At 41.1% G+C, this 23,680-nt stretch overlaps 1 protein-coding gene across 6 annotated transcripts in view; it reads left to right on the top strand.

The window, feature by feature from the left end:
• Positions 1-23,680, top strand: part of SHANK2 (SH3 and multiple ankyrin repeat domains 2) — a 360,490-nt gene that overhangs the window by 326,894 nt on the left and 9,916 nt on the right. For 3 of the 6 annotated variants that reach the window (XM_075048293.1, XM_075048291.1, XM_075048290.1), the window contains 3 exons: positions 16,734-16,864; positions 18,204-18,315; positions 19,443-21,855. In XM_075048293.1, the coding sequence (XP_074904394.1) occupies positions 16,734-16,864; positions 18,204-18,315; positions 19,443-21,855 (2,656 nt within the window). Of the gene's footprint in view, positions 1-16,733; positions 16,865-18,203; positions 18,337-19,442; positions 21,856-23,680 lie in introns of all 6 variants that reach the window. The other 3 variants (XM_075048288.1, XM_075048289.1, XM_075048292.1) reach the window with 2 other exon arrangements.

The following is a 23,680-nucleotide window of genomic DNA, read 5'->3' as shown; positions in this document are numbered from 1 at the left end:
AAAGACCCACCTCCCCTGTGAGCCCTATTAAGGAATCATCTCAGTAACGATGGCTAGGTAGAGGGGCAGGTAGAAATAGCGGTGCTGTTTTGATAGTTTTTATAAGTGTAAACGTATATATATGTATAGAGAGTTTGTTTGTGTTTAGCTGTATTTTTCCATGCTCCTGTATGTCATTTTGCTTTCTTAGATTGTAAGCTCTCCTGAGCAGGGACTGTGTCATTTACACGTTTTCATGGCGTCTAGCCCAAGGAAGAGTCTCAAACCTCCCTGAGCCCCTGGGTGATAGCTGGTAAAATAGTCTGTGTCCTGCTCCTCGACAAAGTTCAGTGTCACGGAAAGGAAAGCTAGGCTGTAGGCAGTGTCTTCTCTCGACAGGGAAGCTTTTGCTTTTTAACATTAAACAGAACAAAATTGGGTTATTTTCCACCCTATATTTTTCTGCTCTTTCCTGACCTCCTTTCCAGTCGCTAGCAGAGGTTCCAGCTAGTGATATTTTCCTTTCTCCATTCAGAGAATATGACAGAATAAACCCCATTGCTACTGGTATTTTTCTGAAAATTATGTTTTGGCAGCATATAAAAAAATCTTCACGTTGTTATTGTAGAGACTTCTGTCAACCAAAAATTTCAGTTTTCTGGGTCGTAGGCGAGGGAGGCATTAAGGTGAATGTAATGGCTTTTGTGGTTCTGTTTGACTGGTTTTGCTGGTTGTCTTTTGAGAGGGGTTCTGGTTCATTGGGAGGATAGGAGAAGAGAAGGACATAGGCTGTATTTTTTATGTTCAGGGGAGAAGGCATGATGTTTGTGTCTAAAGACATAGGTAATAAAATCTTTAGCTTCACAGTAGTACGGTATGGGCAGTATTATCATTTTACTGCAGTTACATAGCACAAATTACTAAAATGTAAACTGTACTTCATCCGTGCCACTGACTTTCTGCTTACAGTAGTTGTCTGACTCAGAGAGATAGCGTCCAACTTCTGAACGTATGTTTGGAGAGGATGTGTTTTCAGTAGTGAAACTACTTTCTGGATTTTGTGGGATATCGGGGAAGGGGAAGAGGTGTTCTTTTTTCTTTTGCGACTTGTGGGTTTCCAAGAATTGTTGAATAAGTAAGCAAGCTATGGCAACATGTAAACTCACAGTTAGTTGTAGCAGCAATTTTTTGGAGGCAGTACTTAAAATATAATTCCAGGTAATGTGTAGCTAGCCCATTAATACTGAAGAATAACCAAAATACTCATGCAGCAGATTAAAACGAAGATTTGAAAATACTCTAAAAATAAAATATTAAAAGAAAAGTTTTGGGTCATAATTTTTATCAGCACTACAGAAAATAGGTATCATTAGAGTTTCAAAATTAATATTTGAAAATAATCAGTTTAACTCTGTTCATAAAAAGTTTATGTGGCTCATAAAAAGCTTGTTTTTAAAGGGTTTATCCTTCAGTTTTTGTTTTGACTTGTTTATCAGTAACTTCTTGTGGATGGAGAATTTTAAAATTACATGATATTTAAGGAACACATCCATAAACTAAGATCTGTAAATGTCTAGATACATGAATTAAAAATTGCGTGATCCTAAGCTTTTCTTTACTGCCAGGAAATGGGTTTGATTTAGTGAGTCATTTGGGATTTTCAGTGAAAGCTAAAGTGGATAGTGTTTAATTTTAAAAACCTAATATAAAAACCCTCTCAGAGCAAGTATAAAATTAAGAACAGAGCAGGCTAAATTTTCGTAGTGAGATGGGAATGGCAAGATAAACAATTCTTCTGCATTAGTAAATATTACTTTGACAGTGTCACACAAGCGTCAGTTGTGAGCTAGGGGTGGTGGTTTGTTTGTTCTTAGGTTTGATATGGTAATCAATCTAAAATGATCCCTCTATATGTGTTGATACTGGTCTTTGGGTTTTGATGTGGGCTACAGTACCAAATACAAATGTAGGATTTTCCTCCTTTGAACAGTTTAGATGCTAGTACCACCTCTCAGATCAGAATAACTGTGATATCATCAGCCTAGAATATTGTTATCTGGCATCAAGCCTTAGTGGCATTTGAACAGAAAAATATCAGTTGATGGCATTCAAAAGAAATATTATTAGCTCTGTCTGCAATAAGCATTCACACTTCATCCCATTCCTGTTGTCCATTGTTTCAAAGGTGGCACATTCTAATGGCATCTGAAACAATGAAATTGCAGAGCAAATACATATAAATGAATGCCAAACAGCGGCTTAGCTTACAGTGTTATGTTGTGTTTGAAGAAACCACTCACAAAGACGTCCGGGTTCAAAACTCATTTTTTTATTTCACTGTGGTGGAGTTGATGATGGAGATTTGTCTGCAGGAAACAATGGAAATACCATCAAGGCAACTTTCACAGCACTCACAGCGTCGACTCCTTTGATAGTTTCCAGCATCAGCAGTGCTTCTGTGTAGGAAGAAGGTTTTCTGATCTTCACCAGACACTGTCTTTTAGAAGATGAGAGCAAAAGGCATCAGGCTTAATGAAGAATTCTTGAAGGGTATCCTTGTAAGTAATTGATTTGCATTACATATTTCGAATTCTAATCAGATAGCAATATAATAATAAGAAAAAGGTTGTCATCAGGTTGTCATTTTTCACAAGCATAAAGCAGTGACTCTGGGTGGAATTTGTGAAGTATATGTGTGAAAAAACATGGGCCGCATTTTTCGTTGATGTAGCAAGGTTGTGGGTTTTATGACTTGTAGTCTAACTGGTGGGGAGTCTGCAGCAGCGTAAGAAGATATAGGATTAGGACCATGCCTATGACATGCGTGCTTTTAAAACACTTTGTAAGAGAAAAGCATTGAAAATCAGCATGTGTCAAGGAGAACAATGCTAGCCCTATGTTTTCCACTGAAAAAAATTCAGCACCTAGCTGGCAATGTGCTGATTAGCAACTTTTGGCACAGAATCTTGAAGTAACAGGTAACTCTGAGTACTGAACACTTCTTCAAACCAGGGTTTATGTTGCATGAGGTGGGCAGCTTTAACTAACAATTTGAAAACACTGGAAGTCCTGAGCAGAGGTCAGTTGAGTCTCTGTGGGGGTGTTCTCCTCATTTACGCTAGTATTATTTTGAATTTATCAGCTTATTCTTGAGCATGTAGGGCCCTTTCATGATACTTGTTTTTCTTTACTACAGGGCAGTAATTGAAAAGGTTTTCAAAACCTTTCTGCATCAGCCTAACAAGACAATGGTATAAAAGAAGTTGGAAAAGGAATTGTAAGTGTTAAAGAAAACGTGGGGTTTGTAGCGTTTGGAAACAGATGAATTAAATACATTGGCTTATGTGAGTGTCGCTTGCTGTACTCAGATATTATTAATTGAATTTCTAACCACATATTCAAAATCACGACTGCTTGAGGAACAGTAAAAATTGCATGTGTTTCCCAACATGGTACAGTTAGGACAGTGGAAAGCTTTTTCAACACTTTTAATGTGTTCTCTCTCTTTTTCAGGAGCCAGGGAGATGAAGGACTTATCTCCCTCATCTCAAAACTCCCTTTGCTGCTATTTCTCTTTTTTTTTCTTCAAATGTTCATACACCCATGTTAATTAATTTCTAATATAATTAAAAATAAATGGTTTTAGATAATTCATCATAGTTTGTTTGGTTTTTCCCCTCGGTGTGGAAGCGTGAGAGTAAGTGTAAGAACAGAGAAGGCTTGCAAGTGTCTTAGGTCCTCCACCTTTCTTTTTGGTTTCTTTCGGTTGATTGTCTTTCTTTTGTGACTAGGCCAAATTTTCAAATGCTGTCTCTTAAACAGAACATCAAATTGCCACTTAAATTCCACCTGGCTTGCAGGGTAGGAGTGGGTATTGACTATATTCTCTGCTTTGTTTTTGTTCTTAAACAGAAACCACTGTTAGACAATGACCATTCCTCTTTCAAGGTAGGCTGAATTGTAAGGCTTCAGGATTGCAGGTGTATTTTCGATGCCTGTATAATTTTTTCATTAATTGAGCATACTGTTAAAGAGCTGGTACTTGAAAATTGTATCTATAGAAAGAATTTGAACATATCAGTTTTTCTGCCTTCCTTAAAATTACTCTTGATGGTGTGATTATAATATGTAAATGTGACTTATATGTACTAATGTGAAGATATTTTCAGCCCTAGAAACACAAATAAGACTTTCTTTCAAGAAAGTTTTGATAGCTCTTTATTGTGAATACATACAAATCATTTTCATAAATCATGTAATGGTATTTATAGATACTCAATGCTAAATGATTAATTTTAGTCACTAAACAGTTTTTATGTTTTACTGATTTATTTTACGTAATTTTCACTTTTTTGGATTTTAGTGTACCTCATAGAGTTTACAGTATCCCAGAGAACATACAAGTATTTTTACTCAATTTCATAGAAGGAAAGTGTTGCAAATGGCTTATGTTTTTGACTGTGTTGCAAAGCACTTTTGTTATTTCCTCATTATGCTAACTGCTAAAGTAATATTCTCTGCCTATTGTTTGCAGTATGGTAAATATGTGATTTTGGCATTGTGATTTAAGCACAATCCTGCAAATTGTTCATTTGGGGTGGGGCTGGAAGAAGTTAATTCCAGATTAAAATGTGCTCGTGGTGGCAGATTTATGAGGATTAGCCTAATTGTCTAAATGAAAACTCAAATCATTGCATTTCTGTGTATTTTTTAACTATACATTTACCTGACGTAACTGTAGGCTGAACTTGTTTCTTTCCTCTAAATATGATCACAGACAACAAAATTGGATTTAAATCTTAACCTTCAATATTCTTACTCTGAAACAATGCTTTAGCTAAGGTTAGTCTGTAAATTCTTAGCAGTATGTTGAAGGCCTAGTTATACTTTACCTACTTTTGGTCTTTGACAAATTTCTATACATCTATTCCTATTTGAATAGCTAAAAAAAAGACATTAGTTTTCAGTGGACATAGCTAATGTAACGGAGATCCATTTTTAACCATCTGCAAATAGGAGTCACCTGGTTTTCCCCGGAGGCACTAGAGGTCTATTCATGAAGTACAATTGCTTCTATGACAAGCAACATTATCATATGAACTTCCATAGTCTGATCAGGCTTTCTTTTGAAATCAGTAGGTTCTCATCTTTCTGCTACCACCCTACTAGGATTGGAAAGGTGTTGTAGAATTTTGTTCATCTGCTTCTTTGAAAGCATTGTCTAGATTCCCGTACGTACTGTTTGCCCAAATTGTCCTTTACATAGTTCCCCCCACCCACAGACATTCACCCTGAAGTATTTACCAAGTTACTTCCCAGCTCTTCTTTTACAAACTAAGCAGGGCAAGGTCTTTTGCATATATATGGGAAGTGACAAAAATCTAAAAGGAATACAATGTAATTAAGTGCACCTAGTTGATTTAGATGCTTATTTTTTTTTCAGACATGCAAACTTATAATTACAGGCATAATCACTCCTGGCCTTTACACTAAAACCAAGCTACGTATAGTTAAAAGTAAAAGGAATTTAAAAAATTAATCTGTAAGATAAAAGCAACACCACAGCCATATTTTTATCTAGTTTAAACCAATCTCTATGCATTTTTAATAAGCACACATAAAGACTACCCCTTTAGTTTTAGTACTGCTTAGGTAACTGATTTTTGCAGTTTACTGAGAAGGAAACAAATTTTATCGGCTAACGAAAGGAATTGAATTAAACTTGCAAACTCATATTTAGGGAAGGCGATGGAACAAAGTATGTGCATATGCAGTACGTGACATTAAGGGCTATGTGCCTAGACCTGTTGACACCAAGGAAGAATGAATGTCCTGTGTTCCCATCACTTTCCAAAAGGAAAAATACATGTGCCAAATATTTGACTGTGGTTGGCTGCAGATGCTAGAAAAGGTGGGTGATACTACAGCATATAGGTGCAATTGGCATTGTATGAAGTTTTGCATAACTGATTGCGCCTGGTACAGTTTCTGTCTGTATCTATCTTAGGTATTTACAAGGCATCTGTCACCTTGGTACCTAAGCACTTTGAAAAATGCACCCACCCCAGGAGGCATGATGCAGATACAGGCAGAGGCCCAGGTCCAGAGCAGCAGAGGCAGGTCCCAGGAAGCTCCCCAACTGTGTTACCGCTGTTGTTGAGCTCCTGGCCCACTTGGTGTGGCCAAGGAACATCTCCACCTACCTGTCTGCAGGAAGACGGTACCCCACCCCTCACGTCCAGCTCCACTGGTGGGGAATCTGAAAAGGAAAGATAATGGAAAAGGCAACGATCCAGTAGCAGAGGTGAAACAGAAATGGTGGGATTTCAAAAGGAGGGATTCTTAAAGAGCAGCACATCTCAGGGGAGGGATCAACTGCCAGTCCAAGTGGCAGGTAAGGCACGACACAGGCATAAATCTCAAATGTTCTTCAGTGAACAAAAGTTAAAGAAATACCTCTGATGTCTCTAAAGTTTGTCTATATCCAAAGCCCTGCTCTGTTCTTGGCCTCTGTCTCAGTCCTCTATCCCTACAGCTGAATCGACTGTTCAGTTCTCTGTGTATCTCAACCCAGTAATTGCTACAATCCTAACTATGTCTAATAACAAACTTAAAGGACTCTCACTGGTAATGAATGTTGTGGTGCAAAGAGACAGCACGCTATAGCAGTGCTCCAAAACGGTGGACATATTCATGAACCTAAAGGCTGGAATAATCTTGGCTTCTAATCACCATGTTCAGAACGGGATCGGGCAAACCACAGATCACCCTTGTAGGCACAAAAGATGGGGCAGTTCTCCTGTGGCCACCAGGAGCAATCGCTGATCTCTACCACATCAGACCAAGCTCTGTATCAGCCCAGTGCAAAAAAACGTACAGGCAGCCAGCTGCGGGCTTCGCTGCAGAAACAGAGGACCTGTCTAACAGGAAAGAAAGGAAGATAGCCAGGACTTTGGTGAAGGTTCATTAGTTACTCTTACGTGGACCACTTCAATAAGAGATCTCATTTTTTTCTTTAAGCACAACAGAATCAGCGAGGTAAAACAAAATACAGTCTTCAGAAAACTGAGAGTCCCATGTGACTTTTGGAAATAGCTGCATAGTCCTCACAGTGATCAAATGCTGAATTTAAAGTGCAGTGGGTCACTGACTTCCAGATGTTTCTATTTCCTTTAGCCCTTATGCATGACCCTTTCCGATTCCTTTACTTGGTCATTTAAGGATCAAAATGGGAGTCGTGCCCTGTCAGAGCAAGGGACCTGAGTTTAGGAACATGAAGCAAGTCACAACTTTGGAGACTGCCAGTTTGATGGCTGCTATCACTAGGTATAAATATAAAGATATCTATAAAAGACATAAGTGACCTATTTTGCCTGTGAATCGTATATATCACTGTGAGCAAAACGCTGCATGTAGGAATGCTGTGTAAGATGGCAACAGCTAGAAAGATCAGAGAACCTGACCTCTTCCCTTTGCTTCACACCTAAGGAAGCTAGCTGTGCTTCTTTGTACCCACTGTATTTAAAGTTTGGTTTTAAAAGAGAGAGATTTTTTTAAAGCCAACTAACAACCGAGATCAACCATGTCGCTATACAGTTTGGTCCATAGCCAATTCTGACTTGACAGTCTTAGTGCCCTCTCTCTGTTTTGGGGGGTTTTTTTGGAAGTCACCCCTTTGCCAAGGAAATGAGTTAAAGGCAGTTAGTTGAGGTGACTCTTCCAGCCAGCTTTAATCCAGCTGTCAGCAGCCGTTCAAAGCAGTCAGCCTCTTCTCTGGCCGATCAGGACAGTTTCTGGCCGAACCAAGTTTTCCAGTGCCCCTACTGTAACTGGCACACCTTTTCCACAGCACCAACCTAGCCACTGGTGCAATCATCTTACCAAGATCCGGTCTGAATTTAGGGCGACCTTTGGTCATCAAGGAATGGATTTATTGGGCAGAGACTGACACATTCGTCAAGGTGGTGTCAGCCGTTGACCTTCAGGCAGTTTTCCCACGATTGCTCTGTAGTGAACGAAAGCTTGTGTAAGGCCATGCCTGTAACGCAGCCTCGGTTTCCCCATGCCCCATGTCAATGCTTCACAAAGCTTCCAGAAACCGGAGTTACTAGAGTTGTTGAACACTTTGTTACGAATACTAACAGTTACGAATATTCCTCCTCTTCTTTGCTAGTTCAAGTTAACAAACCTATCCTAAAACCTGTGAATGTATTCATTATTCATAAGTATTCGCCAATAGTTTCCACAATTAACTTTCTGCCCTTTCTGTGGGTTTTCACACACTGTTTGCTGGTACTCTTTGTCATTTGTGTTATTGGTCACCTATGCCAGATGCTGTTCTTTCAGCTCCGAAAGGCTGAAAATACTAATTAGGAGGATAGCAAGTGGTAAAATTCCATAGAGGATTAGGAACTTTGCAAAAATTGATTAGGCTTTTTCAGACAAACTTTTCTTAGCAAGCCTCTGGCAAATGTGTAAACATGCACAAATAACAAAAGTGTTATGATCCCCCTGAATCTGAACAAACTAAACTCAGTGATACTATTTACAGAAATATTCATAAATTAATGGGGGGGGTGGAGGTTTTTTTTATTTTATTTTGCTTCAGTTTTTGACTTCTAATTTATTTTGGTTCTCTTACTTACCAATTGCTAGGTGGGCTCTGTTTAGAACACTTGTCAGGAAAATGGAGTTTTCAAATACGGGGAATTTTCTGATGACATGTCAAAAGAAATACAGAGACATTTTGTATGACCAGTGGCTCTACCAGAATGAATATATACGATCCCTTATCTTTCTCCGATTCCATAGAATTTAACTGAAATGTGTGTTTGCTATGTGTGGTAAAAATAGGTCCCCTGTTTTTTTGTTCTTTTTTTCATGTGTACTCAAATAGGAAAATGCTGAGAAATAATTTCATGGTCCGACACTACAGTTGTTAAGAGAGATTTGTTAATGAAGGATTGCAGCTACAGCTGTATTAGGCAAAGGGGGAGAAGAATTGCAAAGGAAGAAGCAGTTATTACAGTTAGGTTGATATACGGTCCCTTTCAAATCTCCATGGAGTGGAAGAGCCAATGATTGCATGACAGTTTGTCCCTAAAATTCATTTTCATAAGGAGCTCATGCCTTTTTACAAATACAATCTCATCCTCACTTTCCATAAAACATGCAACTGGACAGTCCAGCCAGACACAGAGAGAATGTGAATACTTTGAATGTGAATACTTTGAAGTAGTGAATATGCTAAATGCACAAATAATATCCATTATTTTAGCATTTAAAAAATCATAATTATATTAAGCCACACAGAATCCCTTTGAGAGCAGTATAATATCGGAGGCACTTGGGTGTAGAAACGATGAGTGCCACGTTAGGGCAGACAGGGACTGATTCATAGAAGGAGGGATCCTTGGGTCTGTCAGAAGGAGCTTTCATTTAAAACCGTATCAAATATATATATATTAAAAAACCAAACCAAACCAAAAAAACCCCTGATTCATAAACAGAACCAGAAGTATCATTTAAGATGACCTCAGCAACACCTTCCAGATGTAAGCTTACAGCTTCAAACTGAGGTCTGAAGAGCAGCATAGAAAGTATTTCAAAGAGCAGAAATTAATCCTTAAAGAATAACATTTTCAAGACTGGGATGCCAGAGAGTAGGCATGACACTGATCTGGCATTCGGACCACTGTAGCCTGAGCAGCACAGCCAGCTAGCAAGAGTCGGCCACTGCTGTTGAGGTCACATCCTTACCGACGACAGCGCTTCTCGCACATTATCCCTTGCCTGAGTGTGAGGAACGCAGGCTCTTTGCGCTACCGTCCTGCAACATTTTAGCCAGACCGCCCCAGATTTAATTTCTGATGACCAAATTGTCCCCCCCCCAAAAAAAAAACCCAAAGTGGACTCATGTTTTTTTTTATCTGAAGCATGGAAAGGGTGAGAGTTACGGCCACTGACTCACGTAATCAAGAATGGTGCTGAGCAGGTCGTGCTCTACTGTGAGCCAGCGATCGCTGTGGGTGCAAAAAGCTTAGCCATTTCTAGCCTTTGGGAGCGCATTTTGTGTAGGGGAGGATTTAGAGTAAGCGCATACCTAACATCCTCCTCATTAACGTCTGTAAGAATGCCTCTTTGCACACTAAGCTGCCGCTTGCACCCAGATTTCCACCATGTGCCCTCAGGCAAGGGAAGAGGTAGTCAGGGGAGGGCGACGCTAGGTTTATTTTCGGCAGACGATGGGATCCTGGCGAGCAATGCCCTCAGCTGGCGTTACCTACCGTTTGGAGAAAAGAACGAGAAAAAACCTGGCAAATGTTTTGGGGAGGGCATTGCTCGCAGGATAAATGCTGTGGACGGCCACCGTCGCGCTGCAGCAGTGATTTGGGAGAGAGCGCACTGGGGGTGGGGGTGACGTGAGACGTCGGACAAAAGCGAAGATAGCCAGCCGTGCTTCAGAACAACAAAGGGCTGCCCTCAGCCAGTGGTGGAGCACATCTGGCACCCCAGGAAGCTCAATTGGACACTTGGCCCTGAGCTCGTCCCAGGGATTTCTGACTGACACCACTGCAGTGCATAGGTGAGCTTCTCGCTAGGTTCACTGACATTGCCTGTCACAGTCACGATGAGGTGAATTGGTAGTTCCTGCCTTGGGATGCAGCACGGCTGTGTGTGTTATGGGTACAGGACAGTGTGCATTTAAACCAAAAGCGGTTAATAACGTCAACTGCCACGTGCCCAACGCAGTCACTAAACTTTAGTCCGCCCTTCCGTTTGCCCAAACACATACACTCTGGCTTCCCAACTGGCTTCTTTCTATGTGTTGTCCAATGCATGTAGATACCTCCATCTGCCTGGCCTCAGATACAGTGGTTGTTGCTCCTCTATTTGATTGCCAGATGTCACTGGGGAGCAAGATGGGGAGGTTCCTGGATCCTCGGGGCAAGCCGGCCGTCACCGAGGGAGCTCGCCGTCCACGCCGGCCGAAGAACAGGAATCCTCGGTGCCTGCCTCTGACGAAGACTCGCCGGCCAGGACCACAGAGAGCTGGCAGTGGCCGTTGTCCTCGTCTGAAACGCACAGCAACGTTGGGGAGGATTTTGAGGGATTTCAAACGCCAGCGCGGACTCCGGAGTGTACTATGGACATACAGTCTCCCGGGGATCAGTCACTCAGTAGGACTCCTCAGTTTGAAAGTGACTCTCCTGAGGAGGAGGAGGGAAATGATGAAATGAATGAAGAGCGCTGCGGTGTTGAGCCTGTCCCTAGGGATCGGGGTTGGAGAGGGCAGCCCCAGCTAACAGAGGGAGAGAAGCTGTTGATGGAAACCAACAGTAGGATTGTGCAGCTGCTGGAAAATATCAAGAGGGAGCATGCACAGTCCATGGGTCTCATGTCGCAGTCCATGGGCCGTATGGAGCTGCAGCTGGGCATTGTGGCTACCTCCACAAGAGCCATCCATAACTACCTGTCAGAGATTTTAGCTTTCCTCAAGCAGCCGAGGACGCAGGTCCTTGAAACGCGCATCTCCCAAAGAGCCACCCCCCATGTCGAGTTAACTTGCGCCTCGACATGGACCGGTGAGGACGCAGTGGCATCCTCCACTGTGTGCTTACCCGGGGCCGAAGGGACGAGCGACTCTCGAGAACCACCGCAGGCCACCCTGCCTTGTCGCAGTGGCCGGCTGCAGAGAGCCATAACCGAGAGGGCCTCGTTGCCCATGCCTACACGCCAGGCAAAAGGGGGAGGGAAGAAAAAATAACCGCACCATAGGATTTTTAGGGTTTTTTTTAATGTGCCTGTCCTTTTAATTCTTAGCCATAAGGCCATCAGTGGCAGAATTCAACCATTTCCTACATTGGCTAACATTGTATTCTGGCTGACTAGATTAGTCTAACATTTTGTAGTTTATATTTGCACTGTTAACGATGTGTGCTGCTGGTATTTGAAGAACATTTGCCTCTGTTCTTTCACTTTAACTTCATACGAGCATTTTTTTACTCTGTGCCAGGCATTCATTGCTTTTCTTACAAATACAAGTCATTTCTTGAGGCAGCTGTTTTTTGAGTTTTCTTTCTCCATTATCCCATCCCCTCTGAGCAAGCATTCGGGACTTGGTGGTAAGTATACAGGTCTTGGCAATACTCACCTCCAAAACTGTGTTCGATCAGTCTTTGCCTGGTGTTTCTGGCATGCCAGCCTGAGGTGTTGGGGTTAGCCTGTACCGGATCATGATCATTCTTATCCTCTGTGGGTCTGACAAGCTCACTTTCTAAGACCCTCGGTGGAGCTAATCCACATGTCTTGGCTATGTCGTACAATAAGTAATGTTGCCAGGATCATACCTCATATTTATCTTTTGGGGCCTGTATAGTGATGTGCCACCAGATCTATCTAGGCACCTGACTCTCATTTTCAAAGTTCCTTTTATGATGGATCTGGTGGCTTGATGGGCAGCATTATAATTTTTCCTCTGAGAGAGTCTGGGGATTTGAAACAGGAGCCACTAAGCAATGTGTTCTACGGGGATAAGAGCCATCTCCTGCAACAAATCTATTAGGAGGAGACTATCCCCTGTAATTATCACAGATATTAATTATTTAAGAAAAAGAAAAAAAAAAAGCAACTTGCCTAGCAGCCAGACCTCTTGAGAATGTAAAAGTCATGACGTGCTGTTGGGTACTGTGCTACTATGCCTGCGATTAAGAGCTTTTCATCAGAGACGACCTACATGTTGATAAAATGCAACTACTTTCTGTGCCTTTAGGCCATCTAATTTCCTGAGGGCTGGCACCCTGAGCAGAGCACGGGTGCAATTGCTAACCCACAGGGCAGATGGAAATGCACTTTGCAATAAATTATTTTATATCTCTTGGTGCTGCCTCTCTCGGGGGAATTTAATATAGTGGCACTCAAATTGCTATATGCATGCAGAGGCATCAGACTGGCTTTTACATGTGGTATCCCTGACAGTTCTCCGAAAGGATGCTGTTACCAGGAGCCCCTTGAGCGGTGGTAACTAATTATCACAGGTGTAGCATGGCTCCTGTGTTTGACTCTCAACATGCCGTTGTAACTTCTCGTAAAGGTTCAGAAGAGTTTATATGGCAAAGCAGTGATGAATTCCTCCTCTGGCAAATACTAGAGAATAACCGTAGGCCTAAAAATCCTCTTCTATGATTACAGCTGAGCTGCGCTCTCTGTCCAGGGAGCCATAGACTCTTCTTCCCTATCTTTCTGCGAGACTGAAGTTACTCAAAATAAAGCAGATGATAATATTTTGTTATTCTACCAGTCAGCCACAAATTGCTCCCTTGTAAGTGTGTGTGCGTGCGTGCTTGTGGCTGTACTTTGCTAAATGACCGGTTTAACAGTGAAATGCAGCTGGCATGGCCAACCTCCAACGTAGGCTTTTTCCACTGCAGAATATTTCTTCCCTTCCACCTACATCCAGCTGCGTTCCTCTTAGGAACACCACTGGAGGCGTGCTTCTTTGGCCACACTGCGGACACACCTCGCACCGGGTGCAAATTTTTGCACCCGTCCTGTGGCTTTTTTATATCTCTTTTGTTCAAACTGTTTGTAAAGGTATCCTCAGAGAATTTCCAACACAGGCTTGTAAGGTTCCCCTCTCATTGGTACAAGGAATGCATGCTGCAGCATATTTAAGATCACGAGGAGGCTGGGAGAGAAGCCGATTAGTAAGCCTGACAAATTAATTCCAGTATGTGCGGCCTTTTGAACATGGGTTTCTGGTGCATACCTGGTTTGCACGCTGGTACTGTGGATATGAACAGCCTAGTTAAAGGCAAAGGCAAGTAAAAGTTTGTCCCAATATGCTTACGTCTTATTTCTTTGGGATGAGTTTGAATGAAGCTAAATACAATTCAGCCAGTTAATTTTCTTGGCCTAATTAGCACGTTTGATAATACAGTGAGAATGTTTTTATTTCACATAGTGCTTTCACTTCAAAAGTGCGGTGCAGTTGCGGCCAGATGCTAAGATTTTGACGTATTCTGCAGGACCCGCCATGTAGCTGCTGCCATTTAGAATAAATCTCGTTCCACGTGCTGGCTGCTTCTGTAGCTTCAAATTTTTTTTGTTGTAATTTTAAAACGACAACCTCCACTCTACCTTTGCCTTCTGATCAAAGGCAGTAGAGCGAAAGAAGAAGCTGCACAGAGGTAGCAGTGCTGCCTTTGGAAATACTACGCGAGGAACCCCTAAAGAGTTCCTTGCAAGGCAGCTTAAGCTTTAACCTGCTCTCTTCTCCCATTTCTAAGTGCTTTAGCTAGACTTGGCAAGGCACTAAGCACCACTTGAATGGGAGCAGCTATAGGGTGAGGAGGACTGAGAACCTGTCTACAGACAAGAAACCTGCAATAAACTTACACAAAAACAAAGTTTTCTCCAACTGGAAATAGTAGATGGTATTAAGAATTGGTACCAACTGATATTTTGGTCAGATCCAGAATTAGGATCTGACTTCTAGTATTGTCTAGCAAAATCAGTGCAGTTGGAGGGTGTGTATGTTTCATCCCCAAACAAATATTTTCATGCTTTTCAAGTGTCTGTCATAGCCTCATCACTCTTTCCCTGTAGCTTTTTGTTGTCTGAATGGGTATATGGTTACATGTGTCTGTTAAAAATAAAGGGGATCAGTTCTTACGTGGTATATTTATATTTCTTCTTTACAGATTTTGAGTACCTAGTGCTTCAGTTTCCAAAACTTACTTCTTTCTGTATCCCAAAGACCTGTTGTTTGGCTTCTGGGATGATAAAAAGGGTGGGAGAGACTTAACAGGAAATCTCTGCCCAGTTGAAGCTCTTGGTGACAGATCCCCTGAGTACGATTCTATAGTCTAGCCATATTTTTGCTGTATAGGTCGAATGTTCATGGTTACGCCATTGCTTTCTGATGCCTTTTGCTGCGCAGAAGTGCAGATATTTTTCTTGCAGAAGTTCACAGTTTGTATTACAAAGTCTTATGAAATGTGACTTGAAGTTTGTTTTCTTTTTGAATACTTGTGATGATTTTAAGAATTTTTTTCCTTTTCTCCTTCCACTGGATGATTTAAAACCCACAAAAAATAAAGCAGACCAATGAAAAGAATTGAATGCTAACTTCAATTGAAAAGAAACAGCAACACTACTCTTGTGAGACAGTTTTCAACAGTGTTCAGCTTACTGATTCTGCTCAACCTTTCCTTTCCTGCCTGCTCCCTGACCCTCTGTGACACTGAAATATCCACTTCTAGGACAACCTTCTTCCTAACCAGAAGGCTAAAAGTTCTTCCCTCTCTTCTTCTCCCATTTTAAAATATCATCCTTGCATCAGCCAGATCTACTGTTTACAGGGATCAAAAGCTCTTTTCCTCCTGCCTTATTCCCATCCATATCCATATCCAGGGCCCTGAGTGCGCTGCTCTCCAGTGAGAGGTAAAACTTAAGTCCCTAAATCTGATACGTGCCACAGTAACACCATCTCTACACCACCAAACCCCTGGGTTTTTTAAGTCTCTAGTATCCTCATGAAGGTAGCTCTCCTTGTTTGCTGAAGCAAGTGATCATTTGGGCGATGGAGCTAATTGCTGAAAAGCAACATTGCTCTGACTCGCATTGTGGAAGCCTAGGAGCCAGGCTAAGGTATTCCACTCACATAAATACCACAGGCTATATAACTAATCCTTCCTTTGGTGAAACTTCAAAGGAAAAGATGCCAAATTAAGGTGATACAGGAAAGCGAGTGCAATGGAAGGCATAGTAAGGAAACCTGTTGGTATGGTTCAAGTTTGGATGCTAGTACAGATTCAGAAGTCAAACTATTCTGCTGGCTTAGGCTAGTCATTCGATTTCTCCATGCCTTAGTTTCACAGTCGTAGAAGTGGCAATAAAGGAGCTGTCAGGCTCTAATTAGTTGATCATACGGTACTTTGAGGACTTCAGTCTGAAGGAGTAACATTACGTATTAAATGCTGATGAACCTTGTTTGTGACCAAAGTTGGAGACGGGGCTAAAGCTAACACTCTAAGCTTCAGAATATCTTGATTAAAGTTTTCCCCATATTTTAGCATCACGTCGTATGGTAGATCAGAATCCCAAATCCAAACGTTGAAGTTCTCGTTCAGATTCGGACTTTGCCTATTTGGTCTGTTTCTGACCACAACTAAGTACATTCCCAGGCTGTCCAGTTGTTAAAATATAAAATACATATAAAAGTTTCAGTTAAACAAATGATGCAGTTACTAATGCTAATCTCATAATCCAAGAGTGTGAATAAATTAGGATGTGATTACTTCAGGAGAATAGGCATAGAAGAGCACTTCTGGAGTACTTGTTATTGTCCAAAATATCACTGAAATTCTGATGACTAAGTACAGTCTGCTTATCTCTATTTGAAACAGTGCTGTACAGATTCATTATTTCTAAAGGTCTTCTTTCCATTTCTATATAGATATTCTCCCTTCACATTTTGAAGGTTTGAAGAAGAGGATTGTTTTTCGAGTCACACTAAGTAAACATTAAATGCATGCAGGCTTAAAACTAAAGCATGCATGTTATGTAGCAGCAATAAAAAGTGCTCGGCTTGCACGACTTATGATGCTCAAGCGTTGCCTTGTTAAAATGCCAAAAAAACTTTTTCTTTGCATTTTTTTGAAAAGTAAATCTCTTCCTTTGACCTTGCAATACTTAAATTTTCAGTTTTTGGACAAATGATATTTATTTTACTGAATACTTTTATATTACAGATAAGGTGGATGAAATAGTACCAGTTTCCAAGCCATCAAGAATTGCAGACAATGCAACTGTGGACTCAAGAGTGGCAACTATTAAACAGCGGCCTTCTAGTAGATGTTTTCCCTCAGCTACAGATATGAATGTGAGTGGTAGCTATGAAGTACTGCTTTCACTGCGGAAACTGATTGGAGGGGGTCTTTTGGCAGCGTGCAGGGCGTACAACAGAAACCAATTTACAAGCGTTGCTTTATATACTCATTCTACTTTTATCATCTTGTAACCTTAAGGCATGGTCTACTCTGTATTTCTAATAATAGTTTTTGAACAGAAGAGTCTACATACGCCTATAAAACTTTTTTCATTATATCCTTACATTTATTCTGAGACCATCACATCGACAACATTGCTACCTCAGTGTTATTCAAACAGATGTGAACTTGTTCTGCCTGTAATCTGTGCTGGTGAGCCGCCAGTAAGTTCTGAACTTGAAAGTGTCAGGACAACACTAAACCCAAGCTAAAAACCTTTGCTGAAAGTCGAGGTATGCTATTGCAGTTTCAGCAGCAGAGTTAGTGCAGCCATACAATATCCACTAATGTGACGGTTTCTCCTACTGCAGGGTTTTTATTATTCCTAATGGCATATATAATATCTTGATTAAATAATACATGATGATATGTAAGGGAAGAATTGACATTAATACTATAGCACATATTAAAAATTTAACCTCCAGAACTCTGAAATCGGATTACTCGATGGCAGAATTTGCTCTTACGGAACTTCGCATATGAAAAAATAATTGTTTTTATTGCATTTTAGATGTATTTTTCCATTACCCACCCCTCCAAAAGAGCATCAGTCCTGATACAACAAGCACTTTACTGTTCTCAGCAGCTTGGGGTGGAAGGAAATTAAGGCTATTCGAAGAGGCAGAAAACAAATAGTTTTGTGATGACCTGCAAGGAGGGACAGTTGAGCGCATTGGGATTCAGGTGGTGTTCCTCAGTTCCTAGCTGAGATGCTGACTGCCAGTGTAACCTTGCGCAAGACACCTTGAATCTGTGCAAGAGCAGGTCTGTTCTTCAGAAGTGAAGAGGGCATACAGCTTGGTGCAGAGTGAACATTAATACCTGCGCAGCGTGTGGCTACGCTTTTGGAAGCGAATGAAACAAAATGCGATTGCTCATGCTTCATTTTTCTTACAGCACATCACATGTGCTGGAAACTTAACATATTGCCTTGTAAATAATTTCAACTAACTCCGCTTACAGCTGTTTTCGTTTTAATAACATGTAAATAAAGCTCAGCCTTCCCTTTCTCTTCACCTCCCCCCCAAAATAATACCAAAGCTGTTGTTTTCCATAAGAATTCTAAGTAAAAGGGATAGTGGATTAGCAGATATGACAGAAGAGTTATTTACATGTGAGAGAAAGACTTGCATGCTTTAATGCTTGTGGGGTTTTTTGTTTGCTTTTTTGTAGTCCATGTATGAGAGACAGGGTATTGCTGTGATGACGCCCACTGTACCAGGGAGTCCTCAAGGTCCTTTTCTGGGTATACCTCGGGGTACAATGAGAAGACAAAAATCTATAGGTAAAATGCTTCTCATGTATAGTTTGCTTGTGCATTAATCACATACTTTCAGTAACTTTGCTTCTTTCCTAAAGCATATTTCTCCAACACCTTTGCCTCAGTGAATGACTGTTTAATTTTATACAAAGTTTGTGAGAAAAGAAGTTTGTGTGTAAGATGATATAATTTCCACATTCTGCTTTGATGGCAGTAGGCAAGTATTATGGAATTATAGTTTAATCCATTTCTTTAGAATGTTCCCTCTAACAAGGAAAGGTAGTGAGAAGTAAAACAAAAAGAAGATCAGTACGAGCCCTTCGCGATGCATTACCTAGGGCAAAATGCTATTCCTTTTTTCTTTGATATTGAGGCAAAAGCATTGTAACGCTGTGTCATTTACAAAGGAATCCCTGTTGATCAAATGGAATAAAATTCACCTCTCTTTCATTCCAAATGATGACAATAGATGATTTTACAAACAGAGAAAAAAAGAGCAGACCGAATTTGGGCTCGCTTTGTTCTCGGTAGTAATCTTAGTAGTGTTACTTATCAATTTAGAAACACATTATGCCGATGTAAAATTAGCATCTAAATTATCCCAGTATTATCCAGTTTATTTATGTTAAAAGCCATATTTGTAATAATACAATGTCATCTTTTGAAATGAAATGTTATGATTTTTTTCCCCCAATAGAATCTTCGCAGTCCCTTTGCTAAGTTTCAAATGCATCTTAAAAATTCATTAGGTTTCTAAGTTGCATTATTATATGCATTTATAGAGTGCTAGAGCAAGGCATAAGCTACTCTTCTGCACAGAATGTCTTCCCTGTTCAATAATTTTCAAAGAAAATGTGCTTCTCTACAGCTACCTTGATGATACATAAAACCAAAACATTTGCCTACACATCAATGATCAGTTTAATTAAAATTCCGTAGCATCCTTTCTTAATTCTGGCATCTGGGCCTCGGGAAGTTCAACAAGAAAGAATGCTTATGGTAGGAACCAACCAAAAGACCTCTTTCGTAATTTTGCATATGCCTCATGTCATGTGAAACGCACCCCGGCATTTTAGGTTGGCTACAGAAATAATACAATATGAGGGATCCCAGTGGAAGGCAGTGTTTTAAACATGCTTTCTGATTTTTAGGCATAACAGAGGAAGAACGGCAGTTTTTGGCTCCTCCTATGCTGAAGTTTACCAGAAGTCTTTCAATGCCTGACACCTCTGAAGATATCCCGCCACCACCACAGTCCTTACCTCCTTCACCACCACCACCTTCTCCCTCTCTGTACAACTCTCCCAAATCCCCAACATCAAGGAGCTATGGAACTATTAAACCTCCGTTTAATCAGAATTCAGGTTCAAAAATTTCTTTGGTTAGGCCCGAGAACGTGGGAACAATGATAAGGGACAAGGGGATCTATTACAGACGAGAACTGGACCGATACTCTCTGGACTCTGAAGACCTGTATAGTCGGAGTGCCGCATCTCAGGCAAATTTCAGGAACAAGAGGGGTCAGATGCCAGAAAACCCATATTCTGAGGTTGGGAAGATTGCAAGCAAAGCGGTGTACGTGCCGGCCAAACCAGCGAGGCGGAAGGGGATGCTGGTGAAACAGTCCAACGTTGAAGACAGTCCAGAAAAGACCTGCTCTATTCCGATCCCGACAATTATTGTGAAAGAGCCATCCACCAGCAGCAGTGGGAAAAGCAGCCAAGGGAGCAGCATGGAGATCGATCCTCAGTCTTCAGAGCAACCTGGGCAACTCCGACCCGACGACAGCTTAGGCGTCAGCAGTCCGTTTGCAGCAGCCATTGCTGGAGCCGTGAGGGACAGGGAAAAGAGGCTGGAAGCAAGGCGTAATTCTCCAGCCTTCCTTTCCACAGACCTAGGAGATGAAGATGTTGGACTAACACCGCCAACACCACGTATGAGGCAATCTAAATTTACCGAGGAAGCAATGTTTAGTAGCGAGGATGGTTTCAGACAGCTTATGTCACCATCTCCGATTCCCGCACCTAGAGAGCCTGAAAATCTTTTTAATAGCAGTGAACCCACAAATCAAAGTGACTCAAGGACATTAAACGCTTCGTCCAAAACGAAAGGTACTGAAAACAGTACGGTGGCAGCTAAGTCCACGAATGCATCCGGCTCGGATAATTACGTTCACCCGGTCACAGGAAAGCTATTAGATCCAAACTCACCACTAGCCCTCGCTCTCTCTGCCAGGGACAGAGCCATGAAAGAACAAACACAGCAGATTCCAGGCAAAGGAGATGCTGTTAAAGCTGACCTTAATAAACCACTTTACATAGATACAAAGCTGAGACCGAACATCGAAACGACTTTTCCTGTTACTGCTACTGTCAGCAGGCAAAATACTCGTGGCCCATTGAGACGGCAGGAGACTGAGAACAAGTATGAAACAGATGCGGGGAAAGAAAAGAAAGCTGAGGAGAAGAAAAACATGTTGATAAACATTGTGGATACTTCGCAGCAGAAGTCAGCTGGCTTGTTAATGGTTCATACCGTAGACACAGCAAAGTCGGATGATACGCCCGAAGACGAAGAGGAAAAGGGAGCTGAAATGGAACCGACCCCCGAAAACTCACCGCCAGAGAGGCCAGAGGAGAGCGAGGAAGCAGAGAGTGAGCTGAACGTGCCTGCTGTGCCTGAGCCACCGGCATCTCCCTGCAAAACAATCGTAGCAGCGAGCTCTGTCGACGACCCTGTCATCTTGCCGTTCCGCATCCCTCCGCCACCCTTAGCATCAGTTGATATCGATGAAGAGTTTATTTTTACTGAGCCACTACCACCCCCCTTAGAGTTCGCCAACAGCTTTGATATCCCCGATGACCGCGCAGCTCCCGGTTCGGCTCTAACGGACTTGATTAAGCAAAGAAAAAATGGCACGCCTTCACCCGCGCCATTTGCCCCCAGCCAGCCAACAAATTCCTTAGACAGTAAAAAGCAAGTGGGTCTTTCAAACTGTTTGCCTGCCTCCTTTCTGCCACCCCCTGACAGCTTTGATAACGTCACTGACTCTGGGATTGAGGAGGTAGACAGCCGAAGTAGTAGTGACCATCACTTAGAGACAACCAGCACTATCTCAACGGTGTCCAGCATCTCTACCTTATCCTCGGAAGGGGGTGAGAACGTGGATACTTGTACAGTCTATGCAGATGGGCAAACATTTCTGGTGGACAAACCCCCAGTACCTCCTAAGCCAAAAATGAAGCCCATAATCAACAAAAGCAATGCACTTTACAAGGACGCGCTAATTGAAGAAACTGTAGACAGCTTTGTTATTCCTCCTCCCGCTCCGCCCCCACCTCCCATCAGTGCACAGCCCAATATGGCTAAAGTTGTTCCCCAAAGGACATCTAAACTATGGGGTGACGTGACGGAGGTGAAAAGCCCAATTCTCTCAGGCCCAAAGGCTAACGTTATTAGTGAATTGAACTCAATACTCCAGCAAATGAACAGAGAGAAATCCTCAAAGCCAGGGGAAGGATTGGAGTCACCTACTGGAACAAAAACTGCAAGTCTCAGTACAAGGTAAACGTAATTAACCAAATAATTTTCTAATAAAGGCTTGATTTTTTTCCATCCCTTCACTAACCTCCCCCGCAAACCACATAGATTAGAGAAGAGCGTACTCTCTATTGTATATGGTTGCTTAATGTATAGTCTATGACAAACAATTTTACAGAGGAGAAGAATTTCCTACATTGTCAACATTTGTGTAGTCTACACCATAGGACAGGAGCTTTCTCAGTCTTCTCCAACTTGAAAGACAGTTTCCACAAACCTTTCCGTTGTTTTGATGTGAGTTACTGAGATTTATTTTTAAGAAGTAGTATTTTTCTCTTAAAAAACCCTTTCTTTTAAAATGTGGTGATAATTTAATTTTTCTTCAGTCCCATAACTTATTTTGGCTTCAAACAAGTAAAAAAAAATGGGTTTGCCTGGGCTTACTTCACGTTCACTGTGTGATGTCATTTGATTCATGCTGATACCTCTCGTGATCCACTTTATCATGAAGCATAAAGCCGTCTTAGAAAATCATTCATTGAAATCACTTTGCACTATTCATGTTATTACTAAAAAGTTAATTTAGCATCTCTACCACTTCCTATTATGGGTTTTAAGTTCTTACTTTCTATTGCACACGCTTGTTAGTGAATAGTCTCTGACGTTTACAGGTTCAGGGAGGTGGCTTATTTCTCCCGACAGCAGCATCCCTGGTAGTGCAGTGCAATACATTTGCATATAAGTGGTTTCTGAAAGGTACTTACATGATAAGTAACTTACAGTAGTCAGACACCATTGGGAATTGTCACATTTGTGTAGAATAATGATATAAAATCATTAAATCCATGATTATGAAAAAGAAAATGTAATTTTTTTTAGTTTTACTGAGAGCCTGAGGTATTTCTTTTTGTGGTGTGGAATGGTTTGGCCTTACATACAGCAGTTAAATGTACCTTTTACTGAAGTATTGCATAGTGTTTGGCCCGCACTGCTCCACAGAAATGCATTTTTTGCAGAAATGCAGTGCTGACATTGATTTTAAAAAAAGATACCATCTAAGTAAATTTTATTAGAATTATTCTGCTGGATAATAAACAACTCAGCCTTTGAAAAGCTACTTTTCTTTGCATGCCTGAAGGTAATTTGGTTTTAGGGGAAGGGTGGCTTTGTTAATTGCAAATGATTGCTCATTCAGAAAACAGCATGATCAAAAGCCTCAGTGTCAGGTAGTTGTTATATTATTTCCCACAAGATAGAAGTCATCAAACCGGTGACAGGGCGGTATGGAGGTTGTGCAATTTTTAGAATGAAGAGATGGAAGAAAACCACTGAATTTCTGGAATTCCTGTCAGTGGCACCTGACTAAATGTAGTAGAAATTGAGTTGTCTGTACAGGAAAAGCCTTAATACATGAAAAAAAATACAATGAAAACTGTACAAGAAAAACAATATATACTGGCTGCCTGATGAAGACAGTCTTTAAACAAAGTTAGCACAGCAGCAGAACACGATACATTTGAGAATACCTCCGGCAAGCATAAAATCAATACTTGTGCAGTAAGCTTGAATTTACGTAAGTCTTGTCTTGCAGATGACTCTGACAGTTTCATTTCATATGATTTTTCTTATGTCTTCAGGAATACTATTTTTATAGACCTTGATCGTCTTTCTTGTTAAGCCATATGAACATATTGCCTCTAGCTTCATATGTATAATATTATTTATCATCTTTTATATATAAACTGATAGTTATTTCCAGGTTACAGCAGAGATCTTTAGTGTCCCTATTTTATTAGAAAATAACTGAGGCTGGCAACTACAATGTATTGTAAATATGTCAAAGTATTAT

The sequence above is a fragment of the Buteo buteo genome, chromosome 16, assembly GCF_964188355.1.
Source record: "Buteo buteo chromosome 16, bButBut1.hap1.1, whole genome shotgun sequence".
Classification (NCBI taxonomy): Eukaryota; Metazoa; Chordata; class Aves; order Accipitriformes; family Accipitridae; genus Buteo; species Buteo buteo.
Note: the sequence above shows the minus strand (reverse complement) of the source record. Positions and strands in the feature narration are given on the sequence as shown.